The sequence below is a fragment of the Helianthus annuus genome, chromosome 1, assembly GCF_002127325.2.
Source record: "Helianthus annuus cultivar XRQ/B chromosome 1, HanXRQr2.0-SUNRISE, whole genome shotgun sequence".
Lineage (NCBI taxonomy): Eukaryota > Viridiplantae > Streptophyta > Magnoliopsida > Asterales > Asteraceae > Helianthus > Helianthus annuus.
In genome coordinates this window covers 147,279,192-147,306,819 of record NC_035433.2, presented here as the reverse complement: position 1 = coordinate 147,306,819, position 27,628 = coordinate 147,279,192, and the positions used below count along the sequence as shown (strand labels likewise).

The 27,628-nt window shown below is 39.1% G+C and overlaps 1 protein-coding gene across 2 annotated transcripts; it reads left to right on the top strand.

Annotated features, from left to right (window-relative positions):
- The first annotated feature begins 1,462 nt into the window (after positions 1 to 1,462).
- Positions 1,463 to 26,732, top strand: LOC118481098. 2 transcript variants are annotated; one of them, XR_004864387.1, is made up of 3 exons: positions 1,463 to 1,704; positions 26,059 to 26,373; positions 26,499 to 26,732. XR_004864387.1 is itself a non-coding variant. In XM_035976204.1 (2 exons), the coding sequence occupies exon 2, from the start codon at positions 9,832 to 9,834 to the stop codon at positions 11,260 to 11,262; it is 1,431 nt and encodes a 476-aa protein (XP_035832097.1). In that variant the 5' UTR covers positions 1,463 to 1,704; positions 9,830 to 9,831; the 3' UTR covers positions 11,263 to 11,297. The 2 variants fall into 2 exon arrangements, 1 of the variants encoding a protein (XP_035832097.1); XM_035976204.1 differs by lacking the exons at positions 26,059 to 26,373; positions 26,499 to 26,732 and adding an exon at positions 9,830 to 11,297.
- Positions 26,733 to 27,628: the final 896 nt, after the last annotated feature.

The following is a 27,628-nucleotide window of genomic DNA, read 5'->3' as shown; positions in this document are numbered from 1 at the left end:
ATTATTATCGGCAAATAACTGAGTTAGTATTATTATCAGCCAAGTTGAGAAAGTTGGGATTTTATTTAAATCCAATTTGCCTTTATAAATTAATAATGTGTTAGTGTTAATTATTGTAGAAACTAACCTGTGGCGTTTGTGGTTGTGTCCTATTCAAAGACATATTATATTGTGATTAACCTGTGGCGTTTGTGGTTGTGTCCTACTATTCAAAGACATTATGTTATGATTAAGATGACACCCTATGGTTGTGTCGTGCATGAGGTTTGTCATAGAAATGTAAGTTTAAAGTATTAATATGCATATCTATAATACTATATTCGCCGCTGCCCACATTGTGCTACACCGTCGCACACTTCGTCGCCGCATACTAACCCGTAGTGACCATTACCGCAATGTGTAGTGTCACACCCGCCGCATCGCGCGGGCACTCCACTAGTCTTTTCTAATGTGAATCAAAAAATATTTTGTATTTATAGAACTTTAATATAGCCGATGAGGTATAACTTAATTGGTATTGAAGGGGAAGTGAAGGTATGAGTTTGAGGTCAGAGATCTTAAGTTCAAATTTGATCCCAACCGGGTGTTTATCACAGCAGGCCTTTGGGCGACGGGTTTCCCCCAAAACTGGTAATGGTGGGTTTGAGCTATCCAGCGTTGTTTGCAATTGCAGACATATGGGGTTGTCTTTTGCCATTAGGTTACCTCGGTAACCAAAAATTAATTTACGTTAGCTGTTGAAATAAAGTGGGTGTTTGGGATTTCCTTATTTTGCACCAATTTTTAACTTATTGACTTGTTAAAAGTTAATAAGTTGAAAAATAGTGTTTGACAAATGAATAAGGACTTTTATAATGGCTTTTACTTAAAGATGAGTTTTTTTTCCCAAATACCCGTACTCGTATCCGTACCTGTATCCGTACCGATTTAGGTATTTGGTACATGTATCGGTACCTAGTTTTATTGATTTTGGTATTCAGTACTTTCGGTATTGGTACGGGTACGAGTAAAAACGGGTACTGGTACTGAATTTTATGTAGACTTTAAAAGTTTTTTTTTTTTTTGTGTTATGTTTTATTTTGTGTTATGGTATTTATAGTACTGTTATTGATTTTACCTATATGATACCCGTATCATACTGGTACTCGTACCAATTTTACTCATTTGGTACTCGTACTACATTGGTACTCATGTCAATTTTACATATTTAGTACTCGTACAAATGCTTAAAAACTAAATAAAAACAAAATGGTACCAAAACGGGTACCGTACCGAAAATACTTGTACTCGTACTTGTACCGTACCTATATATTTGTTACGACATTTGGTACCCTATTTTGTTCAAATTTGATACCGGTATTTACGGTAACAGTATATGGATAATGTACCAATCCATCCCTACTTTTGCTTGCACTTGATAAAAGGCTTTTTGAAAAGTCCCATTCAATTCTCCATTAAACCCCTCCACAACAACCTCCCCATCAACATCAACAATTCATCAGTCCCATTCAATTCTCCAAGTACCCAAGACCGACTTTCCCTTATCATCAATCCTCAATTCCTCCCCCCATCTACCATACTATAGCTTCAATTGATCACAACCCCTTACTTCTGCCCTATATCTACCATTACATCTCAACAACAAAACAGAATCATCTGCTGCTGCTGCCGCAGCCATACCGGAGAGAGAATCATCTGCAAATGGTAATAATCCTTTTTGCTTGTTGCTTGTTTGGTTGTTCTTCACCACGGCCCACAGGTCATTTTCAAAAAGTCGTAAGTTAATAAGTTCTTTTAATAAAAGTTCTTTTGAACTAAAATAAGCTTACCCAAACACACCTAAAGGAAACCATTTTAAGTTGTTTTCAAGTTGGTGAGCTGAGTGTAATCACTATAGAGTTTGACTTCACTCATTCACAACCACAATTTCACACCACTAGTTTCATCATATAACTATTTTTCATGTATTTATTTTACAGTAATGAGAATCATTCAAGGCTATGATAATGTCAGTAAAAGATATGCGTATTTACCAATTATTTACTTGATAAAATTATATAAGTTATATCACCAATTATAGAATTTGGAGTATCTTTATTGTATGAATACTTAAAAACTTTCATAAACCTTTGTAAATCTTTGATGCCAGTTTAAATCAGTTACTTTATTTATTTATTTATGTGTACATCTATAATCATTAATCAAACCATAAAGCTTGATATATTACAATCAGACCATCAATTACCCAATCGGTACAATTTGTCAATTATGGTTTATGTATTTAATTTTTTTCATTCATAATTCATAACAAAATAATATTGTTGTATAAGCTTACAATAACAAGATGGATATACAGTAATCCACGTGCTTCATTTTTTTATATATATATTTTTTAACCTTTACCCTTCAACATTTAGTATAGGCACTTACAAAAACTTCATAATCATATTTTACATGCTTAATTTTGATGTACGTGTAGTCTTTGAAAATGGCTAGGGTCAAATAATATGTTTTTGTACTTTTTATTTGTACGTTTTCAGTTGTTCTATGTTTTGGCATAAATTTTGTTTTAAAATAAGTCGGGTCAGAAATAGGGATGGGCTTTTTTTCCCAAATACCCGTACTCGTACCTGTACCATACCCGTACCCGTACCGATTTTAGGTATTTGGTACATGTATCGGTACCAAGTTTTATTGATTTTGGTATTCGGTACTTTCGGTATTGGTACGAGTACGGGTACGAGTAAAAACGGGTACTGGTACCGAATTCTATGTATACCTTTAAAAGTTTTTTTGTATTATGTTTTATTTCATATTATGGTATTTATAGTGTACTCGTATTGATTTTACCTATATGGTACCCGTATCGTATTGGTACTCATACCAATTTTACCTATTTAGTACTAGTACTATATTGGTACTCATGTCAATTTTACCTATTTAGTACTCGTACAAGTGCTCAAAAAGTAAATAAAAACAAAATGGTACCAAGTGGGTACTGTACCAAAAATCTCCGTACCAGTACCCGTACTCGTACCGTACCTATATATTTGGTACGGTATTTGGTACCTAGTTTTGTTCAAATTCGTTACCGGTATTTTCGGTACTGATACGGGTATAGGTACGGGTACTGTACCAATCCCATCCCTAGTCAGAAACGATTTGGGTCTTAATGATACAAATTTAAGTTACTTTACATTTGGATTGACGACGGGGGTAGCCCAAGGTTAAATAAAATGACTAATATGCAAGAGCTTAAAAGGTTGAAAGGTTCATCGGATGAAAAGCTGTAAAAAGCGAGGAACAGTAACCAGTCACATCTGAGAACTCGCCTCACCAACTCACGCCCACAAACTCAGAGCAGGTCTGCACAAGTACACTCTATTAACCAGGGGTCCAAAGCCTTCAACCCCAAAAGGGGAAACCCTCCATTGCAAACAGGTTTCGCTAGTCTTGTATATGCCATTTCAGGAGATGTCTTCCCCTATAAGAAGACAACTCATTTTCACTCCTGGGACATTCCGAAACAGAGAAAGATTCCTTAATCTCTGGTCATTCAAAGAGTACTTGCTCACTTCCAAGTTACTCTTCATCACATTCACCACACACTCATTCTATTTGCTTTCTTTTCTGGATTCGAGCTTGCCTCGGAGAAGGAACTTCAAAGCAAATAACAATTACATACTAGTGAACCTCCTTCCACGTTTTGCAAACGTGGAGGGACCCCGCGACCTGCGTTAGGCAAAACTGAACCCTTCAGCCCTTTTGCCTAACCAACTTAGCTACCATCCTTGGTCCCGTGTTTGTTGCATCAACAAGTTGGCGCCCACCGTGGGGCTACGCCGCTGTTTCTTCTCAAAAAAGACCTAGTAGTGTAGCTCTCTTCACTCAAAACCACCATGTCAGAAAGTGGATCACCGGGAGAGGTGAACCAGATCCCTAACACCTCCACCCCGGGTAGTGGCCTAGCTCACACAACTATAACAACACCGTTTTCAACTCCGGGGAGTACACCCGAGTTCCTTACCTTCAACACACCAACCCCATCCAGATCTGGGGCTCCGTCTCCCAACGTTGGTGTGTCGGACACCCCGGCACGTGTTGAACTTACCCCCGAGGGGGTCGCTAATAACTTTCTCGAGTTAAGGTCACTTCTTAACCAGCACGTGAGTAGAGAAAGGGAAAAGGGGGTAAGGATTCGTCTAGATTACGACGAACCCGAGCCAACGTTGTCCCCTGGGCCACCCCTACCACCCTTTGTTACAAGAGGTGAGGCTGGTCCCAGCAACCCTTCAAACCCTCATCCTTATCTATCCACTATGACAAATCCAACTGTTCATCCTATTCTCTCTTCCCAACCAATTGCTAGTGGCACTCCTCTGGGACACGAGTTAACGCTTGATCAACTCCTACAGTCCCCGGTGACCAGCTGTCCCGCTTCTCTAACTACCACTTAGGAGCAAGCTCTGTCCGTGCTCCCTTTAGCACGAAGTGCTGTTACTAGCACCCCTCTCGGGGTAAACTGCTCAGTTGGTCAAGGAAGCCTTCAAGGTTTCAATCTCATACCTAACATGATGTCACAGATGATGGCCAACTTCCCATGGCAACACTTCATCAATCAAGTGCTAGCCACCCAGGGGAACCATGGCAATTGCAACAATGTAGGTACAAGACCTGAAGAAGACTTGGCTAAACCTTACAAGCCAAGTAACCTTTCCTGCTTCTCAAGGCAGATAGCTGATTATGATTTTCAGTCAAAGATCAAGATGCCAGCCCACATCAGAACATATGATGGGACCGAAGATCCCGAAGATCATCTCCAGATCTTCATTGGTGCCGCTCGAATAGAAAAATGGTCAAATGCTGAATGTTGCCTAATGTTCATGCAGACTCTTGTTGGATCCGCCAGAATCTGGTTCAACGACCTACCTGCTCAAAGCATTCAAAGCTTTGACGATCTCAGCAGAGGTTTTCTGGCAAACTTCTCCCAACAAAGGCGATACGTTAAGGAAGTGCATGAAGGAATATGTGGAGCTCATTTTGGAGCTAGGTCGGTCGTTGCAAAGCTTATGAACCTTGGATACTTCTGGCCATCGATGCATCGTGACACCGTTGAACAGTTGAAGAAATGTGATGCCTGTCAAATCCATTCCCCAATCCCAAAAAGTCCCAAACATGACCTGGTTCCAATAACCTCGGCATGGCCATTCCATAAATGGGGAATGGACATTGTCGGGCCATTCCCTCCAAGCAAAGGGGGAGTAAAATTCCTATTGGTAGCAATTGATTACTTCAGCAAGTGGCCAGAGGTCAAACCCCTTGCCAAGATCACAGGAAAACAAGTCATAGACTTTGTTTGGGAGAATATCATCTGCCGCTATGGGTTGCCGGGGGTAATTGTCACCGATAATGGAAAACAATTTGCCGAGAAACCCTTCAGCCTTTGGTGCAAGGAATACAGAATCAACCAGATCTTCAGCTTAGTGGCTTACCCGCAGTCAAACGGCCAGGTTGAAAGGACCAACAGAAGCATCGTGGAAGGCATCAAAACAAGATTGGAGAGGTATGAAAGTAATTGGCTTGAAGAATTGCCTAGCGTTTTATGGGCAATTAGAACAACAGAAAAAACAAGTCACAAGAAAACACCTTACAGCTTGGTATTTGGATCCGAGGCTGTAATCCCTGCTGAAATAGGAGTTGTAACCCAACGAATTGTCAACATGGATCCTGAAGTAAACCAACAAGAGACCATGTTGAACTTACAACTCCTAGAGGAAGCCCGAGATCAGGCGGCAATACAAGAAGCCAAATACAAGCAAAAGATGGAAGCCTACTACAACAAGAAGGTCAAGAACGAACGATTCAAGCCAGGGGATCTAGTCCTCAGAAACAATGAAGCTAGCAAAAAAGAAAATCAAGGGAAGCTAGGCCCAAAATGGGAAGGTCCATACACCATCCTCGAAGCACACAAGGGCGGATCCTATAAGCTGGCAGACTCAGAAGGCAAAAGGCTTCAAAGGCATTGGAACGGAAAAACCCTGAGAAAGCTCTATGTTTAGAAAGTTTGGTTTGTATCAAAACAAAAACCTTTTGTAAAAGCAGATACTGCTTGAATGAATGAAGTCATTTTATCAAACTTGTCTTTCTATCCTAATATCAGGTTGAGAACCTAGCAAAAAACTCCATGGCAAGGGCCATGTAAGGGGATGAGCTCCCAGGCCATATCGCTCAATAGGTTCAAGGGTTGAATGGACCTATATAAGGGGTGAGTTCCTAGATCAATACAACTCCATGAGATTTATTAAGAAAAAACAATAATGTCTCATAGGCAGGTTTGAACAGCCTACACCAATCGTTCCTTAAGTCTTAGAAACATAATCAACAAATAGACTTACGAAATCAAGCAAACTACAAAGAAATAAGGAAAAGGATAGATACTACGTCTTGATGTTAATAAGCACTAAGGTAAAGTGTCTGCAGCACGGAACCCTTTAAAGTGTAAAAAAACATAAAGACAAAGTAAACTCAACAAAGACAAGGCAAGAAAATAAAAATAACTGACAAAAATAAACAAACTTATCAATTAAATATGCAAACCAAACCAGAAGCTACCAAGGTTTCAAGCCAACAGAAAATAAGCTCGAAAGGTTAAAGGCTTCAACCCATTAACAACTGCACAAAAAGGCTTGAAGGGTTGAAAACCCACAAAACAAACCAAGCAAAATAAGTAAACAAACATAACACAAACAACATAGCAACCATCATACCATAATTAGGAAGGCCATAAAAGACCTTCAGAAGGAAGTCAAAGCAAGTTCTAGTAACTTGCAAATAAAACTAGTGTTCAAACGGCCATACAGGCCTAACCAACCACAGGAACCTTAAGGGTTCCTAAAAACCTAATATTGTTTAAAACATTACAGACATAAAGTGTTTGCTAAGAAAGCTACGAATAAACATCAGGTAGCAGAAGGCTTGGAACCTTCAGCCTTAGACTTCTTGGCTTTCTTAGTCTTCTTCACCTTAGCACCCTCATCACCACCAACCGCAGAGGTCTCTAAACCAGCATCTTTTGAAGCATCAGGCAAACTTGAGAGGGTATCATCACTATCCCCAGAGTAAGACCTCTTCCTTGACAGGGAACCCAAAACCTCAGCACACACTTTCTCATTCAACCCCTCAGGCTTCAAATCCTGTAAAACAGATAAAGGCTTACCAAAGCAGGAAGAAACTTCATGAATGTAGGGGTAGGTTAGCCTCTCCATCTGCTCAACAGAAGCTTTGAAGATATCAGAAGCCTCGGGGCGAAACATAGGTGATTTCTCCAAGGGTTGTCCAGACTCATGAAGCTTGTAACCAGCAGTAAGGCCTTGATGTTTCCCCAGGTTCAAAAGCTTAGTGTAAACATCACCAAGGGCAGAGTTAAACTCCTTGGAATGTAAAAGGTAAGTGACAACCTGCTGGAAACCATGCTCAATCAACCACTGATTGTCCGCAGTAACTTGGCCAACCGAAACTTTCAACCCTTCCTTTTCTTCACGAAAAGCCTGCTGCTGAACAGCCAAGGCCTCTCGGTCAGCCTTTAGCTTCAGCAAGTTAGCCTCAAAGCTCTTCCTCAGATCACCCATCTCAATATCATGCATCTTTTTCAAATCACTAACCTCCTTCCGCCACGCTGCTTCCTTCTCTGCAAACCCAGCTATTTCCTTCTTCATTGATGCTAGAGAGGATTTCATCTTATCCTTCTTCTTGGAGAAGTCCTCATATTCCTGCATCCTTTGGCGAAAGCGAGTAATCCCTTGAGGAAGCATAGCAGCAAGGTTACAGGTGGTTAAAACCATGCGAGACAACATCAAGTCATCATCCATCTCAACAATGGTTTTGTGCACAGAAGGAGGAGCAAGATGACTAAGAGCATCCTCACAAACAGCAGCATCCTTGAAGGTGTCATCATTCTTTACTAACCAAGCAGGCACATAAGTACCTTCAGGGTTCAACCCTTCAACGTCCCTGCTTGAAGATTCCTGAACAGGGGTAGAGACAACCTTCTTGCCTTGAACCTTCTTACCATGAACAACCAACTCCTTTTCCTTCTCAACACCTGCTTCAACTTGATCCTCCGTGTTGATGCAACAAACACGGGACCAAGGATGGTAGCTAAGCTGGTTAGGCAAAAGGGCTGAAGGGTTCAGTTTTGCCTAACGCAGGTCGCGGGGTCCCTCCACGTTTGCAAAACGTGGAAGGAGGTTCACTAGTATGTAATTGTTATTTGCTTTGAAGTTCCTTCTCCGAGGCAAGCTCGAATCCAGAAAAGAAAGCAAATAGAATGAGTGTGTGGTGAATGTGATGAAGAGTAACTTGGAAGTGAGCAAGTACTCTTTGAATGACCAGAGATTAAGGAATCTTTCTCTGTTTCGGAATGTCCCAGGAGTGAAAATGAGTTGTCTTCTTATAGGGGAAGACATCTCCTGGAATGGCATATACAAGACTAGCGAAACCTGTTTGCAATGGAGGGTTTCCCCTTTTGGGGTTGAAGGCTTTGGACCCCTGGTTAATAGAGTGTACTTGTGCAGACCTGCTCTGAGTTTGTGGGCGTGAGTTGGTGAGGCGAGTTCTCAGATGTGACTGGTTACTGTTCCTCGCTTTTTACAGCTTTTCATCCGATGAACCTTTCAACCTTTTAAGCTCTTGCATATTAGTCATTTTATTTAACCTTGGGCTACCCCCGTCGTCAGCCCCCCAAGTCAGAAGTTTTTGGGGTGGTATGCTCAAAGACTTCTGACTTTTATGCATATGTTTTAAAGGTTTCAAGGGTTCGTTGCTTGGAGGCTTGAAAGGCTTGAGGCAGTTACTTTTTGAATTTTGAATTTTAAACGATTGACAGTTGATTTGATTGATGTGTGTCAGGCGGCGGTTTTGCAGGAGCCATTTATTTTCCTTTATTACCCCTGTTTTAAAATCATATTTATTTTATACTTGTAAAACTTTTTCATTTTACTCACAATCATTCCAAGTTTCTTCCTTCAGGTTAGTTTTCTCTTCCATTTTCGTTTTTACTTTCTTCAAAAATGGGTGCCCTTAAAGATTTAGCAAAGTCATTCTCTCGAATGACACAAGAGGAAGTAGACTTGTTTTGTTTGGAATATGGTATTGATAAAAAATTTAACCCAACTGCCCCTGCTTGCGATGTTCCTGTTGACAAACCAAACCCTGGTTCGATTGCCTTGTATTGTCGTCATTTTCAGTGGTCTAATCTTCGTTACCATTTTTCGTTTTTTGTTTTGAACTTGCTTGAGTATTATCGCGTTTCTTTTGGGCAAGTTCATCTGAAGGGGATGGCTAGGGTTTTGCACTTTGAATTGTTGTGTCGTGCTCTTGGGTATGATCCTTCTTTGTTGCTCTTTCGGAGGTTTTTTCGTTTAGCCAAAAATGGTGACTGGTTCACCTTTGAGACATCAAAGGTTGATACTTGTCTTATTTCGTCCATGGTTACAACGCTTGGGTCCTGGAAGGATCGCTTTTTCTGGGTTTCTGAATCTATCGTTCCTTTCAAAATGGTGTGGAGGCATCCGGATGCTGTTCTTAATGATCCGGAGCCTTCTGAATCTGAGTTGAACGATGCTTTTCTTACAACCATTCGGGGGTGCCCTTCGAGGGTTCGTCCCTTTCCCGAACATTTGTTAGTGCTTTTAGGGGTTAGTAATATTTGGGGAAAAGCCGATCGGGATCCGGTGTTAATGAGAAATGGCATTGGTATGCATTTTCCCCCTTATGCCTTTTCTTATTTTACTTTGCTTATAACTTATTTCCTTTTGTTTGTTTTTACCAGTTATGTCTGCTTTGGACTTTATCAAGAGTGACGACACGTCTGATGTTGTGTTTGAGGATGCCCCGTCTGTTCCGGGTGAGAATGTTGTGGTTAGGTCTTCCGAGCAAAGGTTTGAGGGCACGGGTTATGCTAGTGTTGCCAACGTTAAGGGTTTTACCAAGTCTAATGCTCCCAAGTCTTCAACTCGCCGATCTTCTCGTCGTTTGTTAAAAGCTGGTCCTCAATCCACTTCTACTGAGCCAATGGATTTGAGTGATGATATTGAAGTTTCGGAGGATCAAGTTGAAGCAGGTGTTGAGAAGGACAAGGAGTTGGTTGTTCATGGTAAGAAGGTTCAAGGCAAGAAGGTTGTCTCTACCCCTGTTCAGGAATCTTCAAGCAGGGACGTTGAAGGGTTGAACCCTAAAGGTACTTATGTGCCTGCCTGGTTAGTAAAGAATGATGACACCTTCAAGGATGCTGCTGTTTGTGAGGATGCTCTTAGTCATCTTGCTCCTCCTTCTGTGCACAAAACCATTGCTGAGATGGATGATGACTTGATGTTGTCTCTCATGGTTTTAACCACCTGTAACCTTGCTGCTATGCTTCCTCAAGGGATTACTCGCTTTCGCCAAAGGATGCAGGAATATGAGGACTTCTCCAAGAAGAAGGATAAGATGAAATCCTCCCTAGCATCAATGAAGAAGGAAATAGCTGGGTTTGCAGAGAAGGAAGCAGCGTGGCGGAAGGAGGTTAGTGATTTGAAAAAGATGCATGATATTGAGATGGGTGATCTGAGGAAGAGCTTTGAGGCTAACTTGCTGAAGCTAAAGGCTGACCGAGAGGCCTTGGCTGTTCAGCAGCAGGCTTTTCGTGAAGAAAAGGAAGGGTTGAAAGCTTCGGTTGGCCAAGTTACTGCGGACAATCAGTGGTTGATTGAGCATGGTTTCCAGCAGGTTGTCACTTACCTTTTACATTCCAAGGAGTTTAACTCTGCCCTTGGTGATGTTTACACTAAGCTTTTGAACCTGGGGAAACATCAAGGCCTTACTGCTGGTTACAAGCTTCATGAGTCTGGACAACCCTTGGAGAAATCACCTATGTTTCGCCCCGAGGCTTCTGATATCTTCAAAGCTTCTGTTGAGCAGATGGAGAGGCTAACCTACCCCTACATTCATGAAGTTTCTTCCTGCTTTGGTAAGCCTTTATCTGTTTTACAGGATTTGAAGCCTGAGGGGTTGAATGAGAAAGTGTGTGCTGAGGTTTTGGGTTCCCTGTCAAGGAAGAGGTCTTACTCTGGGGATAGTGATGATACCCTCTCAAGTTTGCCTGATGCTTCAAAAGATGCTGGTTTAGAGACCTCTACGGTTGGTGGTGATGAGGGTGCTAAGGCGAAGAAGACTAAGAAAGCCAAGAAGTCTAAGGCTGAAGGTTCCAAGCCTTCTGCTACCTGATGTTTATTCGTAGCTTTCTTAGCAAACACTTTATGTCTGTAATGTTTTAAACAATATTAGGTTTTTAGGAACCCTTAAGGTTCCTGTGGTTGGTTAGGCCTGTATGGCCGTTTGAACACTAGTTTTATTTGCAAGTTACTAGAACTTGCTTTGACTTCCTTCTGAAGGTCTTTTATGGCCTTCCTAATTATGGTATGATGGTTGCTATGTTGTTTGTGTTATGTTTGTTTACTTATTTTGCTTGGTTTGTTTTGTGGGTTTTCAACCCTTCAAGCCTTTTTGTGCAGTTGTTAATAGGTTGAAGCCTTTAACCTTTCGAGCTTATTTTCTGTTGGCTTGAAACCTTGGTAGCTTCTGGTTTGGTTTGCATATTTAATTGATAAGTTTGTTTATTTTTGTCAGTTATTTTTATTTTCTTGCCTTGTCTTTGTTGAGTTTACTTTGTCTTTATGTTTTTTACACTTTAAAGGGTTCCGTGCTGCAGACACTTTACCTTAGTGCTTATTAACATCAAGACGTAGTATCTATCCTTTTCCTTATTTCTTTGTAGTTTGCTTGATTTCGTAAGTCTATTTGTTGATTATGTTTCTAAGACTTAAGGAACGATTGGTGTAGGCTGTTCAAACCTGCCTATGAGACATTATTGTTTTTTCTTAATGAATCTCATGGAGTTGTATTGATCTAGGAACTCACCCCTTATATAGGTCCATTCAACCCTTGAACCTATTGAGCGATATGGCCTGGGAGCTCATCCCCTTACATGGCCCTTGCCATGGAGTTTTTTGCTAGGTTCTCAACCTGATATTAAGATAGAAAGACAAGTTTGATAAAATGACTTCATTCATTCAAGCAGTATCTGCTTTTACAAAAGGTTTTTGTTTTGATACAAACCAAACTTTCTAAACATAGAACTTTCTCAGGGTTTTTCCGTTCCAATGCCTTGGAAGCCTTTTGCCTTCTGAGTCTGCCAGCTTATAGGATCCGCCCTTGTGTGCTTCGAGGATGGTGTATGGACCTTCCCATTTTGGGCCTAGCTTCCCTTGATTTTCTTTTTTGCTAGCTTCATTGTTTCTGAGGACTAGATCCCCTGGCTTGAATCGTTCGTTCTTGACCTTCTTGTTGTAGTAGGCTTCCATCTTTTGCTTGTATTTGGCTTCTTGTATTGCCGCTTGATCTCGGGCTTCCTCTAGGAGTTGTAAGTTCAACATGGTCTCTTGTTGGTTTACTTCAGGATCCATGTTGACAATTCGTTGGGTTACAACGCCTATTTCAGCAGGGATTACGGCCTCGGATCCAAATACCAAGCTGTAAGGTGTTTTCTTGTGACTTGTTTTTTCTGTTGTTCTAATTGCCCATAAAACGCTAGACAATTCTTCAAGCCAATTACTTTCATACCTCCCCAATCTTGTTTTGATGCCTTACACGATGCTTCTGTTGGTCCTTTCAACCTGGCCGTTTGACTGCGGGTAAGCCACTGAGCTGAAGATCTGGTTGATTCTGTATTACTTGCACCAAAGGCTGAAGGGTTTCTCGGCAAATTGTTTTCCATTATCGGTGACAATTACCCCCGGCAACCCATAGCGGCAGATGATATTCTCCCAAACAAAGTCTATGACTTGTTTTCCTGTGATCTTGGCAAGGGGTTTGACCTCTGGCCACTTGCTGAAGTAATCAATTGCTACCAATAGGAATTTTACTCCCCCTTTGCTTGGAGGGAATGGCCCGACAATGTCCATTCCCCATTTATGGAATGGCCATGCCGAGGTTATTGGAACCAGGTCATGTTTGGGACTTTTTGGGATTGGGGAATGGATTTGACAGGCATCACATTTCTTCAACTGTTCAACGGTGTCACGATGCATCGATGGCCAGAAGTATCCAAGGTTCATAAGCTTTGCAACGACCGACCTAGCTCCAAAATGAGCTCCACATATTCCTTCATGCACTTCCTTAATCAAATACTTGCTTTGTTCAGGGCCCACACATCTTAGCAAGGGTGCAAGGTAACCTTTTTTATAGAGGGTTTCTCCTTGCAACACATATTGTCTTGCTTTGATCTTTACCCTTTCGGCTTCTGTTTGATCATTAGGTAGTTCATTATCTTGAAGGAATTTTTTGATGGGAGTCATCCAATTTGGATCTTCCTCGGTTACTACATCTTGCACTTCCAATTCATCAATTGACCGGGCCCTTAATACTTCAACCAACACCTTTTTCGTGAGGTGGGCGAATGTGAGGGATGCCAATTTGCTCAAGGCATCGGCCTTTTTGTTTTGGGACCTTGGAATCTGTTTAATGTTGCATGTCTGGAAGGTGTTCATTAACTCCTTGGATTTTTCTTTGTACCTTCTCATGTTGGGCTCCTTGGCGACGTAGCTATCATTGACTTGGCTTGATACTAGCAGTGAATCTGTGAACACTTCAAGCTTCTTGACTTTCATTTCTTTGGTCAGTCGTAGACCAGCGATCAATGCTTCATATTCAGCCTCGTTATTGGTGGTCTGAAAATTAAAACGGAGAGCATATGTGAATTCTAGCCCTTCAGGGTTGATTAGGACTAAACCAGCTCCTGACCCTTCAACGCTTGAAGCCCCATCAGTGAATAATTTCCAAGCTTCAGGGTTGGAGGGTTCAGCGGTTGTGGTGTTTACTTGAGAGATTGGGGGTTCTCTCCGTGACCACCCTCCGGTGTGAAAATAAGTACAGATCTCAATGAAGAAGTAGTAGTGAAAGTGAAGTGAGAGTAACTTGAGAGATTATACCTGAATTGTCTTATTTATAACCGGATTTGAGCGGGAGAGATTGTACCCCGATTTCCACGTGTCTCACCGGTGGGCCCGGTGGGGGATTACCGTGACGATGTTGGCAACAATATAGTCAAACCACACAATTATATAATGCACAGCGGAAGCAAAAGATAAATATATATAAACTTCAACCTCTGATTGTAATATCAAAATGTATTACAGGGTTGAATATATATCCACAGTGGATCGTAAATAAACATAAAGTATTTGTTCCATCAGATACTGCAATCAAGCTTGCGAGACTTATCCCGACGCTAGGGAGCTAATACCAGCCAATTTACGTTTAGGTACCTGCACTTAATCTTTTTGGGGAAAATACGTCAGTTTACACTGGTAAATACATTCAACTGACACATTTGAAAATGTTTATTTAAAATTGATTTGAATGCACAAGGCACAAACTCTTTTATAACTTGGGAAAATTCATAATGATCTTGTGAACGTTTTACATGTTCTTTTATGCGTTCAGTAGCCCGGGTCGTGCCGGGTTAAAGATTTATAGACACACCACGTTTGCGTAAAACCGTAGTATAAAAACCAACGGCTACGTCTTTTAATTTTAATGTCGACACTTTATACCGGGTGTACGCCTACACCGGGATGTCGATGGTCGTGGCCATTTCGTAAAATGATGCCAAGGATATCCGGGACAACGGTCATTAAACCCCTCAAAGGCTTATAAGCAACAAAACTGTTTAAATGAGCCAATCATATTTAATCAATTAACCACCTAAGCGATGGAATTATATAATGCTCAATCAAGCGGTATTAATATACCGTAACCCAAGCCCATATAGGGGAAATAAGTTAAAGTATTTACCTTTGCAAGTATAAATCCTTAATTTAGATCAAGTCAACGATAGCTTTTACTGGGGCTCCTAATCTGGAACGAAGGTTTTAATTAACCTCTTAGAATCCTAACGGTCCTTATATTAGCCGTAGCTTAAACCGGTTGATTCTGATATATATAGATATGGTTTAATCGCGCGAAAAGGCGAAAACCGAGAATGGAGTGTGATTCTGACCCAACAAGTTCAGAGACTTGTTTTATATGGGTTAATGGTTCACACTCTGGATTTTGGGGTTCAAATAATATAATTTGACCCGTATCGGCTATTGCACGAAAACTAGTTCCATGAGCCGTACCGTGTGCGCAAATAGGCGAAACGGTTAACCATAAGTGTCCTACGCTTATTTCCTAAGTCAATATGCCTTAAAAGTATTTTGGTATCAGTAGGATACCTTCCGTAATGCCCGTAACGAGTTTAAGTTAATATTATGCCCCGTAGGGGCTTTTCGGTCATTTTAAAGACTTTTAAAGAGCTTTTCGGGTTCTACAGGAAATCTGAGTTTCCCGAACAGTTTATAAAGTTTAAAATACTTTATTTATTATTTAAAATCAGTGGCAACTGGAATCGGGTCAAAAGACCTTGTAGAACTCCCGTTTTGGCCAAAAAGGGCATATTCGGTATTTACCGAACCGTAGCCATAACCGCAGGTTATGAGCAAGGTAAAAATTATTAAAAATCTTTAAAATTCCCAAAATATTATTTTACCACAGTGGGTAAAAGTTTTGGTGACGAAAACTTGGGTTAGATGGGCGTTATGCTAATTGCGCCGTTAATTACAAAACTTTCTTAAAAGTGCGCCTTTTAGCATAACTCTCATTCTAGACCTCGGATTGACGTGAAACTTTAAGGACATGCTTATAATTTAATAAGCAAGGTTTTGGTCCGTTCACGTGTCCGAAATACTCGTTTTAATTTTAAAAGGCCGTTACGGTCAACTTTTAGGCGAATGACGGAAATACGTAAAAGACTCGGATAACTCATGAACCGACCACAGAGGTTTATACCAACATGTGACCTGGTCCTAAGAGAGTCCTAAGGTATATTCATACCTCACTAAAACGGGTCAGAACTGAAGTCAAAGCAAAAGTCAAACTTTTGCGACATTCGGCTCCGAACCGGTTCTATATAGCAAATGATCGATTCAAACGAGCGCAAACAAGTTTATATACTTATTATCATGTTTTATGATTATCAAAACAGGTTCCATAACATATACATTACAGATTATGCATAAATCGCTAAAATAGCTTTCTGTTGACTTTTTAACCGCACGTTTGACTCGACATTTGACATAGTTAGAGTAGTGATCAGGGGGAACCATTTTAGAGGTTTATTACCCACATAAATACCAACTCATAACCACTTTTGATTCGTCATAAGACTGAACCATCACTGAGTTATTTTAATGTCAAACCGTATTTACGACGGTTCGGTTTTTAGCTAAATACTAAGCAAATGTGGAACCACAAAGGTTGAATTACTTACAGAAGCTTAAGAGAAGACTTAAGAACACAGAGGAATGCTTTAGAGCTCTTGGAATGATCAGATGAGTGAGTTTTGAGTGTGGTGAACTTATGTTCACAACCTTGCTATTTATAGCCAATGTTAAGGTCCAAGATCATCACAACTCAGCCTACACTGATCATGGATGATGGGCATATGTCCCCTAAGGTGTATGGGTCAAATGTAGGGTGCCCATGCCTCATTTATTGGCTCATGATCGTTCAAATGCTTCAAAAGGCAAGTAACTACAATAATTCTGCATCTGGGCGTCTAATGCGGCCCGCATGGAGGTTCCATGCGTTTACAATGCGGGCCGCCTGGGATTAAAAGATCAGACGCGTAATTGAGGAGGCTCGCGGCCCGCCTCAACTTAACCCAATATGCAATGCGGGCCGCGTGGGTTAAGATTTCAGAAATTTTTTAAATCTTTTGTCATGATTACAGAATCTGGTAATTAATAACGAAATCTTTCGTAATGATTTACCTGACCTTTCGGGTTTGAAGGGGTAACTTTGCGGTTTGGCCCTCGGTTATTTACCGATAGGGGCCTCGTGTTAATTACCCGTGCTATTAAGTCCCCGTTTATTTTATTAATTGTTCAGAAAGCTTTAACTTTCATTATTGACGCTTTTAACCCTTCTTGTACGAATTTGAGTATAACTCTTTCGTTTTAAGACGGAACTTCGCGGAATTTTTATAGTATATTCTAGTGACCGTATAATACTGTTACGAAGCCTTGGGAACGTTAAAGGGTCACTCAGAGGTAATATTAAACATGTTGACACAGTTAACCCCTGTAGCTCGTAATCTCTCACTTTCTTCCGCGTTTCGCTTCCGTACGTTTTATGATTTATTCATCTGAAGGTACAAGCGTTATTTAGGGTTACTATACAGTATATTTACCCTTGTTGACATTTATAACCCTTGAATTTATATACTTTCAAGGTTTGTCAAAATTAGTCCTTTATTTATTATAGATGCCATGTGTAAACAAATGACACGTGTTAACACATCATTGGACACAAAAATTCGAGGTGTTACAATTATGTTGTAACAGAAAGGTCACTTTCTATTTAAGCCTGGGTTGTAATCGCGCGGAGATGTTTTAGGGTTTTGCTCCCAACTTAACTATTCCGTTGCATGAGCCTGCGCAAGGATGTGTTAGTAGTTTTATCTCGGCGCGCGGATATTGAAGCCTGCTTTCTTTTAAGTTCTCTTCTTTAGAACCGGTGCGCAGCCGCGCAAGGTTCCCTTAAAGAGGTTTATTGTGATGAAGTTGTGGTATGGTCCAATGTGCCTGCGCGAAGTTTTGGGACCATACCCCTTCACATATGTTGTAATATTTAATCAAATGCTAGAATACGTTTCACTAATTTATGCATGATACATTATTATATGCATTTAAAAAGGTTATTATATGGATTTAAAAAGGTTCACTTTATCATTATATTTTAATACGCGTCTACGTTTATAAAGATTGTTGGTCCATAAATACACATGTTTACATATACACACGGTACATACAAATTATATTTTCAGCTTTTTTGTTTATTTTATAAAAAACGACTAGAAAACTCGTACTTAGTATTTAGTGTTCCGAAAAAAAAAACGATTTATTATGCGAAACGGAACCGACTCGAGATCGTGTTTGGCCACACTCCACTACCCTCAACCGGACTACACTCCCGTACCCAAGCAAGTATGCCTTCATATATAAAAGTATTGCAAAGTAAACAATACACATACAATTCTAGATATTAAAGTCAATCAAAACCCATCATTTACCACACTCCATCAGCCATCACTCTTACCGTATCTCAATCTTTGAAATTTCAAGTTATATTAACTAATACTTATATATAAAAATAAAAAGTAAATGAGAACTATCATAGACTACTGTTTTTCTTCTAGTACAGCAACTTTTTTGACTTTTTCTTCAATCTTCCTTCTCTTAAAAAAAATAACCAGGTCACCAGAATGAGTTTGAACTCAGATCTTTCTTCTCTTTCTTCACTATCCTCTCTTTTCTCTTTTCTTTTAATTTTTGCTCTACAATAAAAAAATTTTAAGGGTTAACTTGAAAACAAATCTCCGTCGGATACTTTATACAAAAATGGTTCGCCAGAGGGGTAAATTAACCCACTCCTAATTATATTAAACATTACACTACCATTAGACATGTCAAAATTACCTATTCTGGCATCTCTGGTACTCCAATCTTCTTGAAAAAGGCATCAGTTACCCATGCTTGCCCCCTAACTCCCTACCATACTCCATATGAATTTTTAAACCGAACACTAAGTCAGTTGTTATCCCGCCCGAGAAAAATCTCTGTAATTACAACAACATGAGAACTGATTTGCTGGGATCACAAAGGGATCTTCAGCAGTTGCATATTCCTCTACACAGTCTTCCATGACATTATTTAAGCGACAGCCCGCTATAATAGGATATTTTGGCCCATCAGGAGCAAACTTTCTTATTAAAGCTTGCCTTATTTCTCTTCGGTCTTCAATAATGGTCAAACTTTGAAGCTCATGTTTCTCCAATTTGATGGTGGATCCGGATGTTGTTGATGCATGCGTAACCATTGCTGATGTCGCATGTTATAGAGTTATTCGGAACCCGTTAAATAGTCTGGAAGGTTTAAATTAGAGTAACAACGTTCGTTGATCAACTGTTGTGGGGACAGAATCAGAGATCGATAATTCTCTGTGCCCCATATTCGGTAAATCATTGTCATAAAGTGGGCAGCTGCGTATGCCACACAATACGGAGTACCTTCTTGGTCCCATATGTTAGTAAATTGCTTGAAGAAACACCAAATTAATCAGGAGATTAGTTTGTGATTTGTGTCTCGACAAATAAGGTTGATCTTCTTTGTCTCTCTTAAGCTGTGGTGATGATGGTCCTGCAAAACAATAAACACCCCGTTAAGCTTGTTACGAGGAGGGGAATAAAGGGGTTCTACTCGTAACCACTCTCCGGCGTGAGAATAAGTATATGCTTTGAGGATATAAGTGTGTGATTAAGAGTGATAAAGCAAGGAAGCAGAATGATTAAACCTGTAGGTGAAGGTCACTACTTATAGCCAGAGTGGTGTGGAAGGAGATGGGCTGATGGGCCTTGGGCCTGAAGTCGACAACAAGGAATATTCGTTTTGCCACCTCTGCCACGACCGTCGGTGCTTCTGAGCGAGAGGAGAGCTGACGCGCACCGATTGGATCCACGTGGCCTGACCGTTGTCCTTGTTGTCTGTTCTGTCAACAGTGACTAAGTGGAGATCGTGGTGCAGTCGGCGCACGCTGATTGGTGCCACGTAAGCGTCCTTTTGTACCTTTTTGTCTCCTGTACAATTATCAATCGTGGAGCATGATCGGATACAACCTGTTGGACGTTCATTGCTCCAATGTTCTGCCACTTGTACCTTTGGTACTTGTCCTTAGATTAGTTGCGCTTCTGTCCTCTCCGTGGCTACAAGGAATGTCCTATGCATTCGGCGCAAGGTCTAGGAAGTGAAGGTTTTCATCTAAGGAGCCGAGTGTGAAATTTGGTCTTGTGTTTGCCTTGACCCCGCGCGCGACCTTGGTTACCCCTGTTTGGTCGGCGCAAGGTTGTGAAAGCTACCAAATTAGTCGGTTAAGGGTATGGTCTCGCGCGCGACCTGCTTGGTTGGCGCAGGATTTGGGACCATACCCCTTCACTGCTGCTGATATGAAACAAAAACAAAGAAAGTCAAAGAAAACAACAACAGTGAACCGGGCTTGTGTTTGACACAATTCCTTTAAACAGATTCGTGGTCTGTTCCCAGGGTAGGCCCGTTCAATGATGATGAGAAATCGGTTATGGTTTTGTGGCTATAAAACCAAACCACACGAATCAGTTTAGACACACCACAACTCATTCCTCACTCTCAATCTCTCTGTTGTAATAACCATAACCGATTTCTCATCGTCGTTGAACCGGAGTACCCTAGGAGCAGACCACGAAACTGTTTAAGGGAATTGTGTCAAACACAAGTCCGGTTCATTGTTAATGTTTTCTTTTACTTTTTTTGTTTCTGTTTTATATCAGCAGCAGTTTACTAACATATGGGACCAAGAAGGTACTCCATAGTGTGTGGCATACGCGGCTGCCCACTTTATGACAATGATTTACCAAATATGGGACCCAGAGAATTATCGATCTCTGATTTTGTCCCCATAACAGTTGATCAACGAACGTTGTTACTATATTTCAAACCTTCTAGACTATAACGGGTTCTGAAGGACTCTATGAAATGCGACATCAGCAATGGTTATGTGTGCATCAACAATATCGAGACCCGTCATCAGATTGGAGAAAACACGGGCTTCAAAGTTTGACCATTATTGAAGACCAAAGAGAAATAAGACAAGCTTTAATAAGAAATTTTGCTCCTGTTGGGCCAAAATATCTTATTATAGCGGGCTGTCGCTTAAATAATGTCATGGAAGACTGTGTAGATGAATATGCAACTGCTGAAGATCCCTTTGTGATCCAAGCAAATCAGTTCTCATGTTGTTGTAATTACATGGATTTTTCTCGGGCGAGATAACAATCGACTTAGTGTTCGGTTTACAAATTCATATGGAGTATGGTGGGGAGTTAGGGGGCAAGCATGGGTAACTGATGCATTTTTCAAGAAGATTGGAGTACCAGAGATGGGCGGAATAGGTAATTTTGACACCTCTAAAGATAGTGTAATGTGTAATTAAATTATGGGTGGGTTAATTGACCCCTCCGGCGAACCATTTTTTTATAAAGTATCCGACGGAGATTTGTTTTCAAGTTAACCCTTTAAATTTTTTATTGTAGAGCGAAAATTAAAAGAAAAGAGAAAAGAGATAATAGTGAAGAAAGAGAAGAAAGATCTAAGTTCAAACTCCTTCGGGTGACCTGGTTATTTTCTTTGAAGAGAAGGAAGATTGAAGAAAAAGTCAAAAAAGTTGTTGTAATAGAAGAAAAACAGTAGTCTATGATTGTTCTCATTTACTTTTTATTTTTATATCTAAGTATTAGTTAATATAATTTGAAATTTCAAAGATCGAGATACGGTAAGAGTGATGGCCGATGGAGTGTGGTAAATGATGGGTTTTGATTGACTTTAATATCTAGAATTGTATGTGTACTTTGCAATACTTTTATATATATGAAGGCATACTTGCTTGGGTACGGGAGTGTAGGCCAGTTGGGGGTAGTGGAGTGTGGCCAAACACGATCTCGAGTCGGTTCCTTTTCGCATAATAAATAGTTTTTTTTGGAACACTAAATATTAAGCACGAGTTTTCTAGTCGTTTTTTATAAAATAAACAAAAAAACTGAAAATATAATTTGTATGTACCGTGTGTATATGTAAACATATGTGTTCGTGGACCAATAATCTTTATAAACATAGAAGCGTCTTAAAATATAATGATTAAGTGAACCTTTTTAAATGCATATTAGTGGTAAACCCGCGCGCTGCGGCGCGATAAACAGGTTCTCTTTCTATAATTCTAACCGACAATACGGGGGCGGAAACATAATTCAAACCTTAAAAAGATAAATAAACCGATCCGATAGGTCTAAAAGAATATGAATCCGTATTTTATATTGTTTGATAACCATAAAGACTTATGTCAATATCGTAAAGAACAACACCGAATTCGATCAAATACGGTACCGTTAGCAAAACAAAAGAGAAAACAAAAAAAAAATAGTCGTTACATGAGTAAAACAGTATGAACACGTGTTTGCTTTGACTCAACAAAAATAATAAAAACTAGTGCTCGGTTTGACTTACAAATAGATGCACAATAAACAACTGTTCTCACCGGCCACAAAGTCTCACTCTCTTGGATCCTATCAATTATATCCAACAGCAATTCTGAAGGCAAGTTCGCCCACTGACCTTGATGACCATCTCCACCAGAGCTACATCCAACGTAATATGAGACCTAGTTTGATTCCTCCAGTTCACTGTCTCCCTTCAATCCTTCTCCTCGATATATTCCCGATCCCATCTCGCATCTCCCTCAGCTCGCGGACAAGTCCTTTGAACGACATCTTGATAATTTATCATGCCAATCTATACACCTTCCCTATCAAGAGTGAATCTCTGAACTATGAAAATTTAAAAAAAAATGATATTATTTTATCATTTTTACAAATATGTATCTGAGCATATTTTATCATTGAAAAAAAAATATTATTTTATCATATTTTATCAGTTGCCTCCTTGACACCTGTGTAGCCGCCAATTGTTGTTATTAGACCGGCTTCAGCCCTCTTACGGCCACATGTCATCGCCACTGCCTACCACACATATTTGCAGATGATGCCGCCGTTCACCACAAAGCTACCATGTTACCGCTGGTTCGCTTTGGCAACCCCTGGTACCCAAGTGACAACTTCACTTTTCAACTCTTACTGGTCTGAAAATACAAAATAAATGTGGTCGATAAACCGGGTTGGCGACCCCGCGCGTTGCGGTGGATCAAGCCTAGTTAACAGCGCCTAGTTAACAACTTTATGTCTACCACAGGGCTGTTGCAGCTTGCAGGTCCACATGGTCGCCTGGATAGAAATTGAAAACCCGTATTAAAATCGCTTTCACTGTAAGAAAATAACAAAAGGGTTTTTATGGCTTTCAACGCCTTTTTACCCTCCAAACATAAAACCATCAGCAACTATTAAAGCATAAACCACATAACCTGATAGGAGTAAGACCCCGAATCATCGGTTCAAATAAAACGGTAAAATAAAAGATAGATCTACGGTTCGTTTTGGATACAGATACACCACCAAGACCAACAGTAGGGCTGCGAATCACTCCCGAAGATACAGAAATCACCACTCCGGTTATAAATTCGGGTCTAAGAACACCACTCAATATGCCACAATTGAGCTAGCATAGACACAATCAATTTAACTCAAAATCCATTGAGATAAACCAACCAAAGAGAAAAATCTCATACTCAAAAATACACTGTCTTTTTTACATTCATTGATCCTAATTAATATAAAACAAAAATACGGTTACCTAAAGAAATTAACTACCTACCCACTATGTGCCCATGCACTTAATTCTAAAATTAAATAAAAAGAAAATACATAAAATAAATGGAACATGGGAGCTTGCATGATAAACTGATCGTGGGTGACTGCATGATTTTTGGAGTAAGTTGACCCAGGTTGGCGACCCACCCGTTGTACATTGACGGGTTCGTGACTCGACATACATCATAACCGAATACATGTATCGTTTTATTAACTACAATACATTAGTGTCGTGTAACTGTATATGTATATCACGATTTATTAATTAAAACTACCAAGGATAAAAAAAAAGTATTTATATGATAAATTTGTAAAGAGAAGGAAAATATACAGACAGAGATGTAACCAAAAAGATCGGCTCAAGTTTTCCTCTGCACACAACGGCCAACAATTGTACGTTAAGTCATATTGAGACCAACAACGTGGAGTCAAAATCGCCGTTACAGAAAGCAAAAGCAAAAGCAAAAGCAATGGAACGAACACCGTCTTCCAATTGTGGTTCGAAAAGCAGACAAGTTGTGGTACATGTGGCGATCAGAAATGAAATCGTCATTTCTTCGGAGATTAGTGCTAATGGAAAATCGCCGCATATCAAGAAATCGATACGGGCTATTAGGAAGCTAATTAATGGATCCGAGAAACGGATAGTATAACAGAAAAATAAATTAATTAAGTGTGTGTAAGTTTTGACATAAAAAAGTGATACGGGCCGTATTAGTGATACTCAAGAGACCTTTGGCACATACATTTCATCGAGCACGTTGTATGCAAAATTTTAAAGACAATGAAACAACGCAAAGTGATTCAATTTAGCCCCATAAGCATAAGTTTATAAAACAAATCACTAAATACCAATATTACACACCTGCATATGAAGATTAAAAACTGATTATTAAAAAAACACAGCTTCCAATATTGATTTTTTGATTTAAATATGGTATCAACAACTTTATAAAACTTTTTTTTATAAACTACATTATTTTATATATATAAATAATTATACAAAGACATGAGTTCCAGCATGTCCTTGTGATCCTCTCATTGTTACCAGGAATATAGAGACTTGGGAAATGATAAATGCTAAAAAAATACGGTTGGTAAACAGGCTGTGTTTGTGGGTTATTCAAATCAGATCGGTTCTGCAGCAGAACTCTAAGTGGTAGCCGCCGCCACTTGAGCTCCGGAACCCTTGATCCAATCTTACCGCAATCGCCGGAATCATCATCTGTTAACTTTGAATGAACCAGAGGGATGAACAGATTGGAGAGAATAGAGGGAATAGGGAATATATGCCATTAATAATGATTGATAAGCATGAGGGTTCTAAGGCCACACGGGGTGGTCCGTTATACGATTGGATTGAATGGGGACGGTTGATGTCTGATCTGAAACCGAATGCATTAATCATCTGAAGATTGAAATCCCCTAATTATCCCTATACTGTCTTAAAACTTTGGTGAATATACAAATTCAACCCCTCTAAAGTAGCTTACACATCCTTGTACATGATGCTTCATAACTTGTAAACATGGTAAAATGACGAAAATGGTAGAAAACCCAGTTTCTTTAATATAGTATAGTATAGATTAAGAGAACTGGGTTTTCTACCCTTTTCGTAATTTTGCCCAGGTACAAATCTTGTAGCACCATGTACAAATGAAGCAAGCCATTTTAGAGGGGGAAAACTTGGACATTCTCCAAAGTTTTAAGATACTTTGAGGGCAATCTAGACATTTCATCCATGGAATTCATGCCCACTTATGTCTTCCATTAATTGAATTAAAGTAAGGAATTAAATAAAACTTTTATAATAATTAAAGAAATTAATTGATTAAATTAAATGTTAGACATGCAACATTTGGGATTTTATTGATTTAATAGTATGTATAAATATAATAAGATTTATATGGACTATAAATAGGTTTTCTACCCTTATAGTAATTTTACATTGTGTACATATTTTGAAGCAAGATGTACAAGAGAGCCAAGCTATTTTAGAGAGGGTAACTTGCATATTGTCCAAAAAATTTAAGACATTTTAGGGGTATTGTAGGGATTTTGGCACCTTTTTAAATAAAAATAATTCAAAAAGTTAAGGGTACTAATAAGTAATGATCATCAAGGCCATCATTTATTGAATTGATGAGGAAATTAACTATTAGTATTTGAAGGGTTTAGCCTTGCACTAATCTATATACAAACCAAAAGCCGTAAATGATATTGAAGTTAAAACCCTTAAGTAAATGCTAAAAACACTCATGTGTATATAATATATATTCCGCTAGGAACATGTGTTGTATGTTCAACTTTTTTGCGAGCAATGTTTTATTTTGTTCATACTGGGAGATATAATTACATGCACAATGTTTTTCTGATGCATTGCAAAGAGAACATGAATTAAGTTTATTTGTCTAGGCTTTTTCTCAACAGATTTTTTTCGAAAGTGGTTAGTAGTTTGTAGTTTTAATATTTTTTTTTGCACAAGATAGTTACTGTAATTCAAATGTTATTGAGTGTTTGGCTTATAGTTTTTATATCATAATATTTATCTACTATCCTTTTATTTTTTTCATTAGGTGGAATGAAGGTAAAGGTTGATAAAGATGAGTCGTCTCCATAAGCAGCTATGCTTGTTGCACAAGATGTTTCAACAAGATGCAAGGTTTTTACTTGTTTATTTTAGTGTCTTGCTATATGGTAATCATAGCAGTTTGTTTTTGTTTGATACATTACAACTAACAAATTTCTGTTGTAACAACTGGACCTTGGAATCAATGCACTCCATATAAAACTATGGGCAACTGGAGGTAACAAGACAAAGACACCCGGTCCAGGTGCACAGTTTGCCCTCAGAGCTCTTGCCCGTTCTGGCATGAAGATTGGTCACATTGGTATGCTTATATTCTTTATTTTTTTATATACGAATTTTTGTATTTGTTATTTTTGCTCTTTGAAGAACTTTTATTTATGTTTAAGGAGTAGCTGATAAGTAAGTTGTATGTTTTGATGATAACAGAGGACGTGACACGAATTCCAACAGATAGCACTCGTCGAAAGAGTGGGAGAAGAGGAAGGAGGCTGTGATATGTTTTTTGTCTACAATATGTTTTCAATGTATCTGCAATTTGGATTATGGTTGTCTTCAACTTTTGTAGGTTATTTTTATGTTCTGGTTGACATTTGGGGGTGACATTCATTTTTGTTGAACTACTTTATATTTTTGTTTAATGATATTCTAATATTTACTTCATATATGGGTTTTTATTCTTTATTTTTGCTTAATCAGAAGTATTCTATGTGTAATTGAGGTCAATATCAATTCGATGGATGTCAGTGTGCTTGAGATCTGAACCTTATTTATCGAATCAATTTGAGAGTTTCAGAATGTGTTAAAGAGTTGAAACGTTTTGAGGATCTTGTCAAATTTTGTCTGTTCATTCTTTATCTTTGTAGACTTCAGTTGACTTTCAATGTAAATTGATGTAGTAGAGATTTAGATTTTACAATGAAAATGGATGTGTAAAAGTTCAAATTCTTTTATCTTCCTTTGATGCCGTTGTTGAGGTACACAATAGAAAATATACGAAACTTACATAAATTCACGTATTGAATATCAGTTGAGGTTCGTAATAGACATAATTGAATCTGATATTAGTCGGGACACCCGCTGCAACGTACGGGCCTTCCCACTATATATTAAAAAATAAAAATAAAAAGCTCGGGTCAAACTCGTGTTTGTTGTGGAAATATAAAATTAGAGTATTAAAATGCGAGAAAAAAAAATTAAAAGTGAAAAAAAAACCTCGGATCAATAGGTCGTGTTTGTTGTAGAAATGTAAATTTAGAGTATTAAAATGCGAAAAAAAATTAAAAATAAAAGAACTCGGGTCAAATAAGGCGTGTTTGTCGCAGAAATGTAAATGTAGAGTATTCATAAGTCTCACACAATTTTCAATTTTCAGGGTCAGGTCGTGTTCGGATTCAGATCAAACTTTCAGGTTCATGTCCATTTTTGTAACAAAAGTTTGGTTTTTTATAATTTGTCACGATAGTTAAATGAATGTAGTTTTTTTATTTGTTTTTGTTTTTGTTTTATGCTTTTCTTTAGATTTGTTCGTCATTCAGTTGCTACTTAGCACGGTGTTT